Source organism: Giraffa tippelskirchi, chromosome 7 (genome assembly GCF_054371585.1).
Source record: "Giraffa tippelskirchi isolate mGirTip1 chromosome 7, T2T-mGirTip1v1.2.pri, whole genome shotgun sequence".
NCBI classification, from domain to species: Eukaryota; Metazoa; Chordata; class Mammalia; order Artiodactyla; family Giraffidae; genus Giraffa; species Giraffa tippelskirchi.
Window position 1 is genome coordinate 136953501 of NC_137281.1, and position 13767 is coordinate 136967267.

A 13767-nucleotide genomic window follows, 5' to 3' on the forward strand; every position below is an offset into this window, starting at 1 on the left:
AAGTTCAAGTGTCTCAGTGGTAAAGAATCTTCCTGCCAAGCAGGAGACACTGGTTGGATCCCTGGATTGGGAAGATCTCCTGGAGAAGGAAATGGCAGCCCACTCCAGTATTCTTGCCTGGGAAATTCCATGGGCAAAAGAGCCTGTAAGGCCACAGTCCATGGGGTCACAAAGAGTCAGACACAACTGAGCAACTAACAACAAGAAGTGTGAGCCCTGCTCCTCGCAGCACTCTGGGGTAGTATCATCACGTCACAGTGGTGGTCAGACAGGCCTGCAAGCCAGTGTCCCTCAGCCCCTGCAGAGGCAGGAGGCCTCGCTCTGGTGACAGTGTTCATCAGTGCTCAGGGTTTGTCGAAATCCCCTTTTAATAAGAACTTTAAACCATTTATCCAGTACCTTGGATATTGCAGAACATATATTGATTCTGGAGAAATTGTCAGCAGCTGGCAGCTGAAGAAGCAGAACAGTATTGTCACTTTTGATGTGTGCGTGCAGAGGGGTATCTGTAGAGACAAAAGCAAAACTGAAAGTGTCAGGCCTGCAGTTCAGAGAGAAACACAGCTTGCCCAGCTCCAAGACCATCTCATCTAGAACTAACTCACATTAGAAGCCCACTTGGACCAAGACATTTCCACACAAAATCTGGATGGCTTGGTGATTACTCTTCTTCCTGCTTTCTAATTGCTGTTGAGGCCTGAATGAGGCTCAGAGGATTTGAGCATTTTATATACTAATTCACAGGGTGGTGGCTTCTTTTTGGAGGTTTTTTTTTTAATCTAAGTTCCTATATATATATATATATAATCTTACTTAAAAATGTTTTCTAAAAAAAAAAAAAAAAATGTTTTCTGATTATCAGTATGACCAGTGTCTTAAGGGGGAAAATGTCCTACTTGGAAAAGAATAAAAGTACTGAAAATCCTGCTAATTACTATTTGGGGGAACATCTTCAGAATTTTCTGCCAACTTGTACATGTGTGTCTACATCAGTGGGCACCTGTCCTTCATCTTTATAATGTCATCATCAAGCTCCCTTTTTCTTCCTCATCCCCACACTCAGCAGGTGCTTCTCTTACAGAATTGAAGACTAAAGACCAACATGAGCTCCGTATAGTGTGTTCTCAGGAGTGTTGACTGGCACTCAGATGTCAGAATCAGGTTTTCTAAAGTATATGTATTTTGTGTTATGGAAGGTGACTCATCCTTTTCTATGACACTTTTATAGTAAAGTTGTAGAAGTTCCATTTAGTCTCGCCTCCTGTCTAGATCTGTTTTGAAACTTGTATGTATGTATTCTTTATAAAGGATGTTGTTACAGGTTAAAATATACAGAGTTTTCACTGACAAGACTTTACAAATTTGTATCTAAGTAGGTATTTGTCAAAGCCAACTCTTTAGAAGAAACAAGCATAAATAAAATCCATAAGCATTGCAAGTTCAGTTTTTGAAAGCCAGATTGGACCAGTAATAACAGTGATTTTAAAACCATCTAGATTGTGTCCAGCAACGTCTTGGCCCAACTTACAGGATACTGATTCCTAATTTTTTGTTACTGAAGCAAAAATAATATGAGTATCTTCTCAAGACTCATTAAAACAAAATTAAATAGCAGACAAGCCCTGTACTTCCTTTTGGTCTTTCAGTGCGAGAACCAAGGGCATGAATAACTGGCTTAGCCTCCCAGCACCTGCCATTGTGGGACGAAGGTACAAGCATCGCTTCAGCCTCCTGTTGCAGCTGTCTGTGTAGGAGCCCAGAGGGGAGACTGGCCATTGGTTTGCTGGAGGACTCAAGGGTTTTCTCTTGAGATCATAACAGAATCAGTGACTTGGGTTTTTTGTTGTTGTTGTTGTTGTTTTTATTTATTTATTTTTTTTTTAGTGACTTGGTTTTTAATTTCTAACACGAAGAGTGCCACTTTATGGACAACTGTAAAATAATATTGTGTCTTGGGCTTTCTAACTGAAAGGAACATGAAGGCAAAGACCTGGTTTAGTTTGTTTTTAATGCTGTTTCATATCTCCTAGATGAGCACCATGCCTGGACTCCCTACCCGCCCCTGTTTCTATGACATTGATTTGGACCCTGAAACTGAGCAGGTGAATGGGCTGTTCTAAACAGGTAAGTCATTACCGGTAGAAGTTTTGCTTTTTCCTTATGAGGCATATTTATGAATGATCAGATTCCATCTAAAGCTATGAAAACACAGATTTCATAATTTACGATTCCTTTCCAGACATCAGTGAGAGGAGAGGCAGTAGTAGTGAGCATTGGCAGTACCCAGTGAGTGAAATATTTATATTTCCCTACATTTTTGGAAGAAGAGCAGGGTTCATCACAAATTGGCAGCATCAAGGGGAGAGGCACCATCTGATGAATTGTGGAGGGACCCCAGTGAAGGTTAGACCTCTGTGGAACCCCAGGAGACTCTGGGCTTGGAGCTAATGGCACATTGGAGGGCAGGAGCAGCTGAAGGTCTGTATACTCTGAATGGACAGCAGGCAGGAGTGAGTAAATGTCCTAGAAAGTAGATGAGAGAAGGAAGCAGGAGCAGTCCAGGAATTCTTGGGGTCTTAAATGAAGGGCCCCTAAGTACTCCTCACAATGACATACCAGGTGAAATTTCAAAAACATTAAAGATGAAAATCCTAAAAACCCTTCTCCAAAGAAGAAAAAATGGCTGGCCTGTGAAAGAAGTGACAATTAAACTGAACCCCTGTCTTCCCAGCTGTAAGAAGCTTTTAGACAGTGGAGGAAAGCCCTCCACACTCACAGGGAAAGATGACTTTCCACCTGTATTTACACTCCACCAAAACTGTCCAGATGTTTTCAGACATGTACAGGTTTGCTGCTCCCATGTCTCTTCCTTGGAAGGGATTTAGCAGTTTACTCCAGCAAAATGAGGACCAAACCAGGAAAAAGGAAGACATGGTTTTCAGAAAAGCAGATCTTAATCTGGACTGTAATGAAGGAAAGTCCTGAGAACTGCAAGTGACCCAGAGTTACACATCCCACATGGAATAGAAGGAGGGAGGAAAGACTGGAGAGAGCTAAGACAAGGGTGTCAAAAGGGTAATTATGCAAAAGAAAGGCTCTCACATTGTCTTCCCTGGTGGCTCAGAGGTTAAAGCGTCTGCCTGCAGTGTGGGAGACCTGGGTTCGATCCCTGGGTCGGGAAGATCCCCTGGAGAAGGAAATGGCAACCCACTCCAGTATTCTTGCCTGGAGAATCCCACGGATGGAGGAGCCTGGTAGGCTACAGTCCACGGGGTCACAAAGAGTCGGAAACGACTGAGTGACTTCACAGAGCACAGTGTGTAAGAAAGTCAGGGTCCAGGTAGAAGCCAACCATGGCTGTCATCTAGGCAACTGTACCGATGGTTGTCACAGAAGCACGTCTGCTTACGCAGCAGAGACACCTGTGCTTGGTGCTGGGGAGGCACTGTTCTTCAGGAGGCATAGATGACCTTGGAAATGTCATCATGGCACATGCTTGGTCTGGACTTACACATCCTTGGTCTGGACTTAAACAGTATTTGCACAGCCATGGTATAAATCCTGTGCATTGTTTTCAAGTCTGTGGACAGAAGTGTTGACGGTGAGGAAAGAGGTAAATGTTAACAACTTCAGCAGCGGTAGAAGGTGATGGTGTGGTGTGGACAGGCAGAGGAGATATTTCAGCACTTAGAGAAAACTGTGTGTTTCTTGTCTCTTTGTCTTTCTAGATTGTCCATCTTCAAGAAGCTGTTTTGAAAGTTTGGCTGGTGTTTATTCAGGCCTCCTGTCAGGAAGTGTGGGGAAATCAAGAGAAGTCAGTCCCTGCCCCAGAGGTCTTCTAAAATGAGTAGTGAGAGTTTCCCCAGAAGCCTTTCTTCAGTCTTAATTCGCATCATTGTGTATTAATTAACCAGAATCATGTACACGTCTTCTAAAATGAGTAGTGGGAGTTTCCCCAGAAGCCTTTCTTCAGTCTTAATTCGCATCATTGTGTATTAATTAACCAGAATCATGTACACGTCTTCTAAAATGAGTAGTGGGAGTTTCCCCAGAAGCCTTTCTTCAGTCTTAATTTGCATGATTGTGTATAAATTAACCAGAACCATGTACACGTCTAATTACCTTACTGAATCCAAAGAATAAATAATTTTTCAGTCTCCGTGTTCAAATATAAATTGTAGCATTAACAGTCTGTGTTGCCTCAGCTCTGCTTTCCCGTGTGAGCTGGGAGACCTCTGCCACAACAGAAGAAGCAAGTCCTAGTGTGTACTTTTTGATTCGTTGTGTTTAAAGGGGGAACGATGAGTGCGTGCTTGTGTGTTTCTGGGAGGACACATAGTAAGGAGACCTCCTTAGAGGGCTGAGGGAGAAATGGAAGTCACATCCACCCTGGTGCCAGTGCTGCACAGTTGTCATTGCAGAGCAGTGTTTTTCCTGGTGTCCTTGGTTTTATTATTTTCAGTTCCCTGGGTTGTTCATATCAGTGTTGTAATGCTGTCAGTTTCACAGTCTAAAGAAATGACAGCAGTGGGCATATGGCAGAGGGGTCAAAGCATAGAGCCCCAGCTCCGCCATGCTTTGTACGCTCCCTGGCACATCGTGCACACTCAGTGATGTCACTTCCTGTTAGAAAGCATCATTTGGGACGTCTGCACAGAGTTCACTATTTCCAGTGTTTTGGTTTTTTTTATGTCCTATAAAACCTCATCTGGAATGGGACCTGGTGGGAATTAAGTTTGTAAACAGTAGAGTAAAGCAGTGTATTGTTAGTCTAGGTGACCTGAAGATCATCTTAAAAAATTTAGGCTTTCTCATATCACCAAAAGCCATGTGGGTTTTGTTAGTTGTATATGTGTTTTGGCTGTGCTACACAGCTTGTGCAGTCTTAGTTCCCAGATTAGGGATCAAACTCATGCCACCTGCAGTGGAAGCCACAGAGTCCTAACCACTGGACCTCCAGGGAAGCCCCAGCCATGTGGGCTTAATCTTTAATATTTCTAGAAATACTGAACACAACTGGTGGGAAGACAAAGATTATAAACAAAGCCCTAATACATAAATGGGCTTCCCTGGCGGCTCAGCTGGTAAAGAATCCTCCTGCAATGTGGGAGAACTGGGTTTGATCCCTTGGTTGGGAAGATCCCCTGGAGAAGGGAATGGCCAGCCACTCCAGTAGTATTCTGGCCTGGAGAATTCCATTGACTGTATAGTCCATGCAGTCACAAAGAGTCGGACATGACCGAGTGACTCACTTTCAGTACAATAAATAAATTGCTTTTACCCGATATTCCAAGCTCAAGAGAAGGCATAAAGAACAAAAAGTAACTGCGGGCTATCTGAAGACCTGAACTCAAGACTCACTGCCAAGCATTAGTGGCTTTGGAGTAGTGTGTGTGGCCAGAGGACTAGTGTCTTTCCTTTGGGCCTAGGCGTCCTTCAAGATCACTGGCCTCCCTGTCCCTGCTCTGACCCTGAGTAGTTAATGGCTTCCCTCCCTATATTCGTAATGTTACTGATAAACAGATTGCATCTCCTTGGATCTGCACCTCAGAGGCTTGCTGTGCAATGAAGATGTATATATGCTCTCAATTCAAGGAAGAAAATGGTTATGTGCTGTCAAGTAAAGCAGATTGCAGCAGAATTGGTGTCGAGTTTACGTTGGCTGGGACAACCCTGGTGGTGCCCGGAAACAGATCAAACAAGCAGAGACCTGGAGCCACATTCATTTAATGGTGTACCAGGGAAGGGAAGTGGAGGACTTATTCCCAGGAGGTCTCATAACATGTAAGAATTATTACCAAGGAGTTATAAGCCATTTTTGGTAACTGCAGACCCAGGCAGTGGGTGGATAGGGACTAGAATGGGAGAAATGGTATCATCTGTAGAGATCAGATTTTTTTGGCACACTGTATCTGGTGATATTAACAAGCTGTAGGTAGGGTAATTTCTCATCAGATTGAAGATATATTTAGAGCCTGTTTCTCATTATATAATAATAAGCTACTAATGGAATAGCAGACAATGATATGGGTAATAGCTTACTAACTGTCACTTAAATGAGTTCAAGGATGACAGGTTTCTTTCATGTATGAGGTACTGGATATATTTTTTGAAACTCTGATTTAGTGTTGGGTTCTAGTTATATCCTAAAGAAAAACTACACTACAGTATTTTATTTACGATTCTATACTATGTGTGTCTTGGAGGTTGGAGATTAGTTATATGTAATATACCTTAAAAACCCCTCCTACTAAAAAGTTTATAGTACATGGAGATGGATGATATAAAAATGTAAACATCTCCACACACCCACAGAAATGTCTTAACCAACTGAAGAGAAAAAGTTAAAAAAGGATTTGTATTAAATCTTATTCTGTATATTTAATGTAGCATTTTTGTATTTAAATTGATAATTCAATATCTTTGAAGTAAATTATGAAATTAAGACACCTGTACAGGCATTTAATGTTTTTTTTGTAATATAAATATATACATTTGTGTTTCCCCGGAAACTGTTTCATAGTTTAAAAACACAAGTTTAATTTAATTTTTTTACACCTATTGATTTTTTCTGGGTATCAGCTAAAGTATTATGACAGAAAGGAAACAGGTTATACTCTTAGATTTGAAAAGTAAAAGAAAACTGCAGTCGCCTTTGTAAAATGCAAAATATTTAATTAAAAGAGATTTTAACATAAAAAAAAATATATATATACCTTAAAGAAATCTGCCCTTCAAATACAGAATCAATTCACCTCTACCCTCAAACCACCTTTCAGTAGTTTTTTTTTTTTTTAAGAAAAGCAGATGGAATAAGATCTATGTCATTAAGATGGCCTTTATTGTTTTAGTCTGTTGCTTATTTCATTTCCAATTACTTCCTAATAAGACAGCTATTGTACTCTGTCTTCATCTAGATAAGCTCATCTTATTTTTGCTTGAAATTGCTGCAAACTCCCAGATCTGCTAGATTTGAGAAAATTTGTATCTCAATAATAGCATCTCAGTTGGTTATGAATGGCATGGATTTCTTTTGATTTGTTTCAAGTTCAAAACTGACAGCAGGGTCAGTAACCCATCTGAGACATCTTCACATATATTTGCTGAATAAAGATAAATTGAATTCTTAATTATAACTACTATAAATTGGATGCTTATGGATTTTCTTGTTTTACAGCTTTTTTCTCTAAGATCTTGACATTAGATTCAGCTTTACTTTTGTGTGCTAATAGTTATTTGCTTAATAAGTCTCTATAGATAAAGCTATAGAATCTTAACAAAGGTAAAATATATTCCTGGAAAAACATCCCCAAATGGGTAACTGAGGTTTACCTACAAGTATCATGATCCTATAAAAGAAAAGAGTAAGTACAACTTTTCAGAAGTTCTTCCTTCCATCTTAATGAGTTCTTCATCTGGGTGGTGTGCATGGGACGGGCCAGAGGAGGAGAGAGGAGCCGAGCACCCTGGAGGACCTCATCTCTGGAGCTCCCAGGAGTGCCCTTGAAGGTCATATTAAACCCAAAGCAAGTCACTCACTGCAACACCTTTCATCGGTGTTAATGTATTGCACACAATGGATTACGTGTACAAATAAATGCTTACGGTGCTTTTCACTAAAGCTTAAGAATCTGTACATAAAGACTCAAAATGTGTGAAAATACACAATAGCTAAGCTGAATCTACCCTCGAGTCAGGCAGGAGAGTAGATAGTGCCAGTACCCTTGCTCTGATCAGGACTGGAGTTGTGAGGAACACGTCTCCAGTCTCCACCCCCCGCTTAACTGAGAGGGACAAGGTTAAGCAGGCACCTAGGATCATCCCGAAGGGAAACATGGGTAACTTGTAAGCCACTTAATCGTGGAAATCTATGCAAGGTATAAAGGATGGGTGGAGCTGGGTTCCTGTGTTCTGAACTCCACGGCACACAGGTTGCATCCTTTCTACCCGCCTTCTAGACACTTAGGGAGAGAAGAGCCTATGTCTTGGGGTTCTGAAACTCTTTGGCCGTGAAACTTGATATCCAAAACTTTCCCAGGAGTGGGTTTGGGTGTAATGAGGTGTTTTTTTTTTTCCCTCTCTTTCTCTCTCAATTCATATAACGTCATTTTCTCTCCAAACAAGGTTCACTGCAAAGTTTTGAATCCTGCTTTAAAAATGTGCTGTATGCTGTGACTTAAATATTCAGTGGGGGGATTTATAATGGGATGCTTGTCATTTAAAATTGGATTTAACTACTTTGCGTCTGAGAAAAAAATAGAGGAGGCTTTCGACCCTGGTCCCTTCCCCATCTGCCGGCTGGCTCTCGTTGGCCCCCGATGAGGTAGCGTGGCGGGGATTGCCGCCAGGCTGGAAGCGCGACGGTCGGCGTCTCAGCGGCCGGGCGAACTGCTAGATGAAGAGACCTCCGGATCTCCTACCCCCACCGCCCGCCGCCCCCAGCCCGGCCCCGCCCCGTGCCCGCCCCCTCCGCGCGCATTGGTGCCGCCGCCTGTCGGTCCCCGCGCTCTGGGGAGGGGGCGCCGCGGGGCTGCGGTCCCTCTGCAGAGGGCTGCTCGCTCCCGGTGCGACCGTGGCTTCCCGCGCGCCCGGGCGTCCGGCCCTACGTCGGCCAGGGACCCCGCGGTAAGTGAGGAGGGCGAGGAGGTTGCGGGGGAGAGGGTGCGGGCAGGTGTCCGGTCCGCTGATCGCCTGTGCGGCAGAGTAGGCGGGAGGTGCCCGCTGGACCACCCAAGGTGGCCGGGGTGAGAATCAGGAAGGTCGTTTGTCCGCAGGCATCTCCAGCCACAGCGACCCTCATCGGCTCTGTCCACCCACCTCTCCGTGTTACATCTTCTCCTAGGAGCAGGTGTTGCTGGTAGCTTTTTTTCATTCCTTGCCCTTTTGGGGGGAAATACGGTGTGGGGTTCCTGGCCATTATCATTGTGCAGAGAACTTGAAGCTGGGTTACCTGTTCCACGCCCCAGCATTTTCCTTTTTGAGTACTTTCTCCTGCGCTCTGGCTCCTGCCAAACGCACTTCAAGCCGAAGGAGAGACGCCTTCCTCCAGGAGGAAGCTTCGCGGTCCGCCCCGGGAGATGGGAGAGATTCACTCCTTTCCCAGAGAGCGGCTGCTCTTTGCCTCCGTGCTTCTCTGCTCACGGGAATATGGGGAGGGGTATTTTCTGTGGCAGCAAACTTGCGGTTCTATCAGGAAATTACAACAGGGACTTTAAGATTCCCGAGGCGATCGATAAAACTATCTGCGCAGGTTAAGGACGAATCATTTGCAGTTTAGTGTTATGCGAAGTTTTAGTGTTGGTGCCCTGCACCTTCCCCATTTCAGTTAGGTTTTATTTGGATATTTGTTGTATTTCTTCATCTGATATACATTCAAATGAGCTTCTCAAGCAGTTGTCTTTGGGCAATCTAGGATAATTTCAAAGGATACATTTCTAAACATGGTCTAATTTCAATATTTCTATTGGCTCTACATCCTCTGGTTAATAAAAACTGAGGCGCTGAGAATTCACAAGAAGGGAGACTTAAACAGCTATAATCAGCTGTGGTTCTTGTGTTATGGAAGCATATGAGGAGGGAGATTGTAAAAATGTTCATATTTTAGTTTCGTCACTGTTCTAGGATGACTTTGTCTTTCTGTCAGAGGAATGGAGTATGTAAGACTCAACCTAAAGGGATATTTACTTAGATGATGAAATGATTTTCCGAGTTCCAGTTCCTTCTGTGGTTCATGGAATCAAGGGCTACCCAAATAAACCTTCAACAGTGAAGGATTTACATTAAAAAACAAACAAACAAAAAACAGCACAAAGAAAGAGTCCCTTTGTTTATTTTAGGACATCCATCTAAAATTCATAGGATTTTTGTTAGGTGACCACCTCACATCTCTGTTCATTGGTACCCTCATACCACTCTGTGGACTGATTTTAAAATATACGTTTATATTTATGTCACTAATTAGTTTGCCAATTGCATATCTTATCAACTTATTTTTGGCTTTCAAATTAGTTCCAGAGCCAAGATAATAAAATACAAAGAATTTCAAAAGCTTGATTTTAAAATAACAAGAACTCATTCAGAGTCTTGGTTCAGTTATGAGTCGATGGGTTACATTATGGTTACGTGACCATTAAGCAGTTTTTAAAATTTTTGACCTGTGAGTCTAGTGCAGATTAGCATCTCCAAACAATTCATTTTTCTGATGAAAACTCTTAAAGCCCAGTTTCAGAGGACAAGCTTTGAAAACAGGCAATCTCAGGTTGAATCTGAGCTCTGTTATCAACTAGCTGTATAATCTAGAGCAAGTTACTTAACCTATCTAGGCCTCAATTTCTTCATCTGTAGATGGTGATAGCACCACCTCCTCTGCAATGTTGTGGGAGGATTAGAGATGTATATAAAAGTGCTTAGCACTTCCTAATACATAGGAGTTGCTCAATAAATGTCAACTATTATTATCATTCACTCTGACCTTCAACTATGTGCTCATTATAGAAAATGTATGAACGGCAGATACTTCGAAAAAAAATGTTAAGATTATACAAACAAATTTACAAGTAGAGAATGACAGTAATGTTACATTTCCCACGAGCATGTATGAAAAGTAGCACCTCCTTCATGGAACATACATTTTTAGAACAGAAACCTTATGGTATACTGGAAAGAACATTAGAGAGTCAGAGTCTTCAGTTCTAACTCTGGCTCTGACTTCATCTAACTGTGAGACCTTCAGCAGGCCAGCTGCCCACGCTGGAGTTCAGTTTTTTCACCTGGCTTGACTTGAATAATCTCAAATAATCTCTAAGATTCAACTTCAGAACTCTTTATTGCAGGTAATAAAAAATTACATTAGCTTGCTTATCACCCTGCTCTTCATTGTTTTTTGTTGTTTTTGGTGGTGGTGGTGATTTTTGTTTGTTAATTTGCAATTCAGAGAATTACATAAACAATTCATAGAAACAGCACAACTCCAGAATTGATAAAATAATAACAGATCTGCAGAGTAATCCAAAATGAAGTTTTAACAAAGAAAAGAGAGTAAAATAAATTCACACTGAAGTCTTTTGGATAGGGCAAAAATAAACCCCAATTTTTATTCTCCAGTCATTTCAGTAAATTAGTATATGGGAAATATACCAGGTAGAATCATATGCATTCAACTGAAATAGTCTCTATAGAAAACAATAGACTGATTGGTGAAATAAAATATCCCTCTTTTCTCTTATCAGGTTGCTCCTTAAATAAAACAAAAATCTATCCAATAAAAGGGCTTTCATGAAGAAATTAGCGAAATTACAAGTCATAGAGAATGTAGGCATTTGTATAACTGGAGAAACCACCTAAAATGACTGTATGGAGTAAGACGAAACGAATGATTACATCTGGAAGAAATTTTACTCTGTGATATTTCTGCCCACTTTTTTGTCATAATAGGCTGCTAAGGAAGAGATGATATAGTTTTCTAGAGAAAGAAAGAGTGTAATGTGAAAATGGAGATCACAGTTTCTGAAATACAAGTAGAAAGCAAGGATGAGACGAAATCAGCAGAAGTTAGACCTCAGGATGAGAGGCAGGAGGAAAAAGCATCGATGCTCTGCTTCAAGAGAAGAAAAAAAGCAGCCAAAGCAAAGAAGCCAGAAGCCAGCTCTAAAGCTGCTGATGCAGCAAGGAAGTGTCCTCCAGCAGCGGGAGCTTCTGATCAGCTACAGCGCCCCAGGGGGGCCTGGGCCTCAATCAAACGCCTTGTAACACGCAGGAAAAGGTCAGAGTCTTCAAAGCAGCAAAAGCCCTTTGAGGCTAAACTGCAATCTGAAATCAATGCTGACAATGCTAATCTTTCCAAGAAAAAGGTAAAATCCAGACTCAAGATTCCCTGCATAAAATTCTCAAAAGGAGAGAAAAGAAGTAATCACTCCAAAATCATAGAAGACTCAGACCGCAGTGTCAAAGTCCAAGAGGCTGAAAATCTGGTTACAAAATCTCTGACCCAATCAGATGACCAGGCAACAAAGAGCAAGTCGCCCCAGGATGTAAGGGAAGATGTCTCACAGAAAGGGGGTGATGAGGTCTGTGAATCAAATGTGAACAACAGCATAACTTCTCCTGGAGAGAAAGTGATTTCAGTAGAACTTGAGTTAGATATGGGTCATTCTGCTATTCAAACAGGGACCCTAATCCTTGAAAAAGATACTGAAACGCTTGAGGAAAAACAAAGCATTCAACCTCAGCAAGTGAGCCCATTGGAAGCTTCAGACACAGAACATGAGCTCCCAGTGGGTTCTGAGGTTCCTCCCTCACCTGCAGTCCCAGATCAACAAATTCTGGAAGAAGCCAGAAACGGTGTCCTAGAAAGTGGACCAGATTGGAAGGAGCATGAAAGTAGAAAGATTGTTGTTGAGGAGAGTAAGCCAAAAGATACTGAATTGAGCCAGGAATCAGATTTTCAAGAAAATGAGATCACTGCAGAAAAACCCAAACCAGAAGAAAGCAAAAGAATGGAGCCAATTGCTATTATTATCACAGACACTGAAATCAGTGAATTTGATGTTAAGAAATCTAAAAATGTCCCTAAGCCATTCTTAATTTCAACTGAAAATGAGCAGATAGGGGTTTTTGCTAATGACAGTGGTTTTGAGGGTAGAACTTCGGAACAATATGAAACACTCTTAATAGAAACAGCTTCTTCTCTTGTCAAGAATGCTATACAGTTGTCTATAGAACAGCTTGTTAATGAAATGGCCTCTGATGATAATACAATAAACAATCGTCTACAGTGACAATTTCTAGATCATGGGAGGGAAAAACAAGCTTAATGGTTAATTATTTTACATATTCGTGGCATTTCTTTTTTCAGCCACAAATGACAGATTTAGCATCTGTGGAATTTAACCCAACACATTTCCAACCCAGAAGTGCTAAAGAATTAATCAAGTTGTAAAACCCTCCCTATCACTGAAATGCAGCCACTTCTGGATTGGAGGAAGTCAGTACAAACTGCAATGAAAAGTGACATCAGGGGAGTTGCTAAAATGGTTTCTGGAGATTAGAGTGCTTGGGAGAAGATATATTTAATGAGTACTTGCAGTATGCCATAAGTTCTTTCATGTCCTCTGATGTCACAAAGCCTGGTTTCCTTTTGATAGTTCAACACTGTGTATAGGTTAACATCGCATTGTGTTTTCAACAACTTTTTTTTACAGCGCACTTTTATGTTATTTGAAATGATGAATATGGTAAACTGTTTTTGTGAATGTGTGATTTATAGTAGTAAGACTACTGCCTAGGACTTACACTCCTAGGCAATAGCTTTACTTCAAAAAAATACTGCAAACCAAAATATATATATATATATATATAGTTTGATTAAACATGAGTGGTTTTCTAGTCTTGCTCAAATTTCTTACAAAAGCCATTCACAAATTACTTCAAACAGGCAAATAATTATCAAGTGCAAAGGTGTGGAAACGGAGTGCATTTTCCCTCCCCATCTTTCTTCTACCCCAGATGCTGCTGCTGCTGCTAAGTCGCTCAGTCGTGTCCGACTCTGTGCGACCCCATACGACGGCAGCCCACCAGGCTTCCCCGTCCCTGGGATTCTCCAGGCAAGAACACTGGAGTGGGGTGCCATTTCCTTCTCCAATGCATGAAAGTGAAAAGTGAAAATGAAGTCGCTCAGTCATGTCCGACTCTTAGCGACCCCATGGACTGTAGCCAACCAGGCTCCTCCATCCATGGGATTTTCCAGGCAAGAGTACTGGAGTGGGGTGC

The 13767-nt window shown here is 41.8% G+C and overlaps 3 protein-coding genes across 6 annotated transcripts in view; 2 read left to right on the forward strand and 1 right to left on the reverse strand.

The window, feature by feature from the left end:
• Positions 1–4175, forward strand: part of MTHFD1 (methylenetetrahydrofolate dehydrogenase, cyclohydrolase and formyltetrahydrofolate synthetase 1) — a 72064-nt gene extending 67889 nt beyond the window's left edge. For all 4 annotated transcript variants that reach the window (XR_014059411.1, XM_081509870.1, XM_081509869.1 and 1 more), the window contains 2 exons: positions 2031–2124; positions 3729–4175. Coding sequence is in view for 3 of the 4 variants with exons in the window: in XM_081509870.1 (XP_081365996.1) it covers positions 2031–2120 (90 nt within the window). In the remaining variant the exon portion in view is untranslated. The remainder of the gene's footprint in view (positions 1–2030; positions 2125–3728) is intronic.
• Positions 1–13767, reverse strand: part of ZBTB25 (zinc finger and BTB domain containing 25) — a 52113-nt gene that overhangs the window by 6038 nt on the left and 32308 nt on the right. The window contains exon 5 of the mRNA XM_081509912.1: positions 400–506. Coding sequence (XP_081366038.1) covers positions 400–506 — 107 coding nt within the window. The remainder of the gene's footprint in view (positions 1–399; positions 507–13767) is intronic.
• On the forward strand, positions 8511–13221 carry AKAP5 (A-kinase anchoring protein 5). Its single transcript, XM_081509915.1, has 2 exons — positions 8511–8625; positions 11229–13221. Exon 2 carries the CDS (start codon positions 11490–11492, stop codon positions 12774–12776), a length of 1287 nt encoding a protein of 428 aa, XP_081366041.1. The 5' UTR covers positions 8511–8625; positions 11229–11489; the 3' UTR covers positions 12777–13221.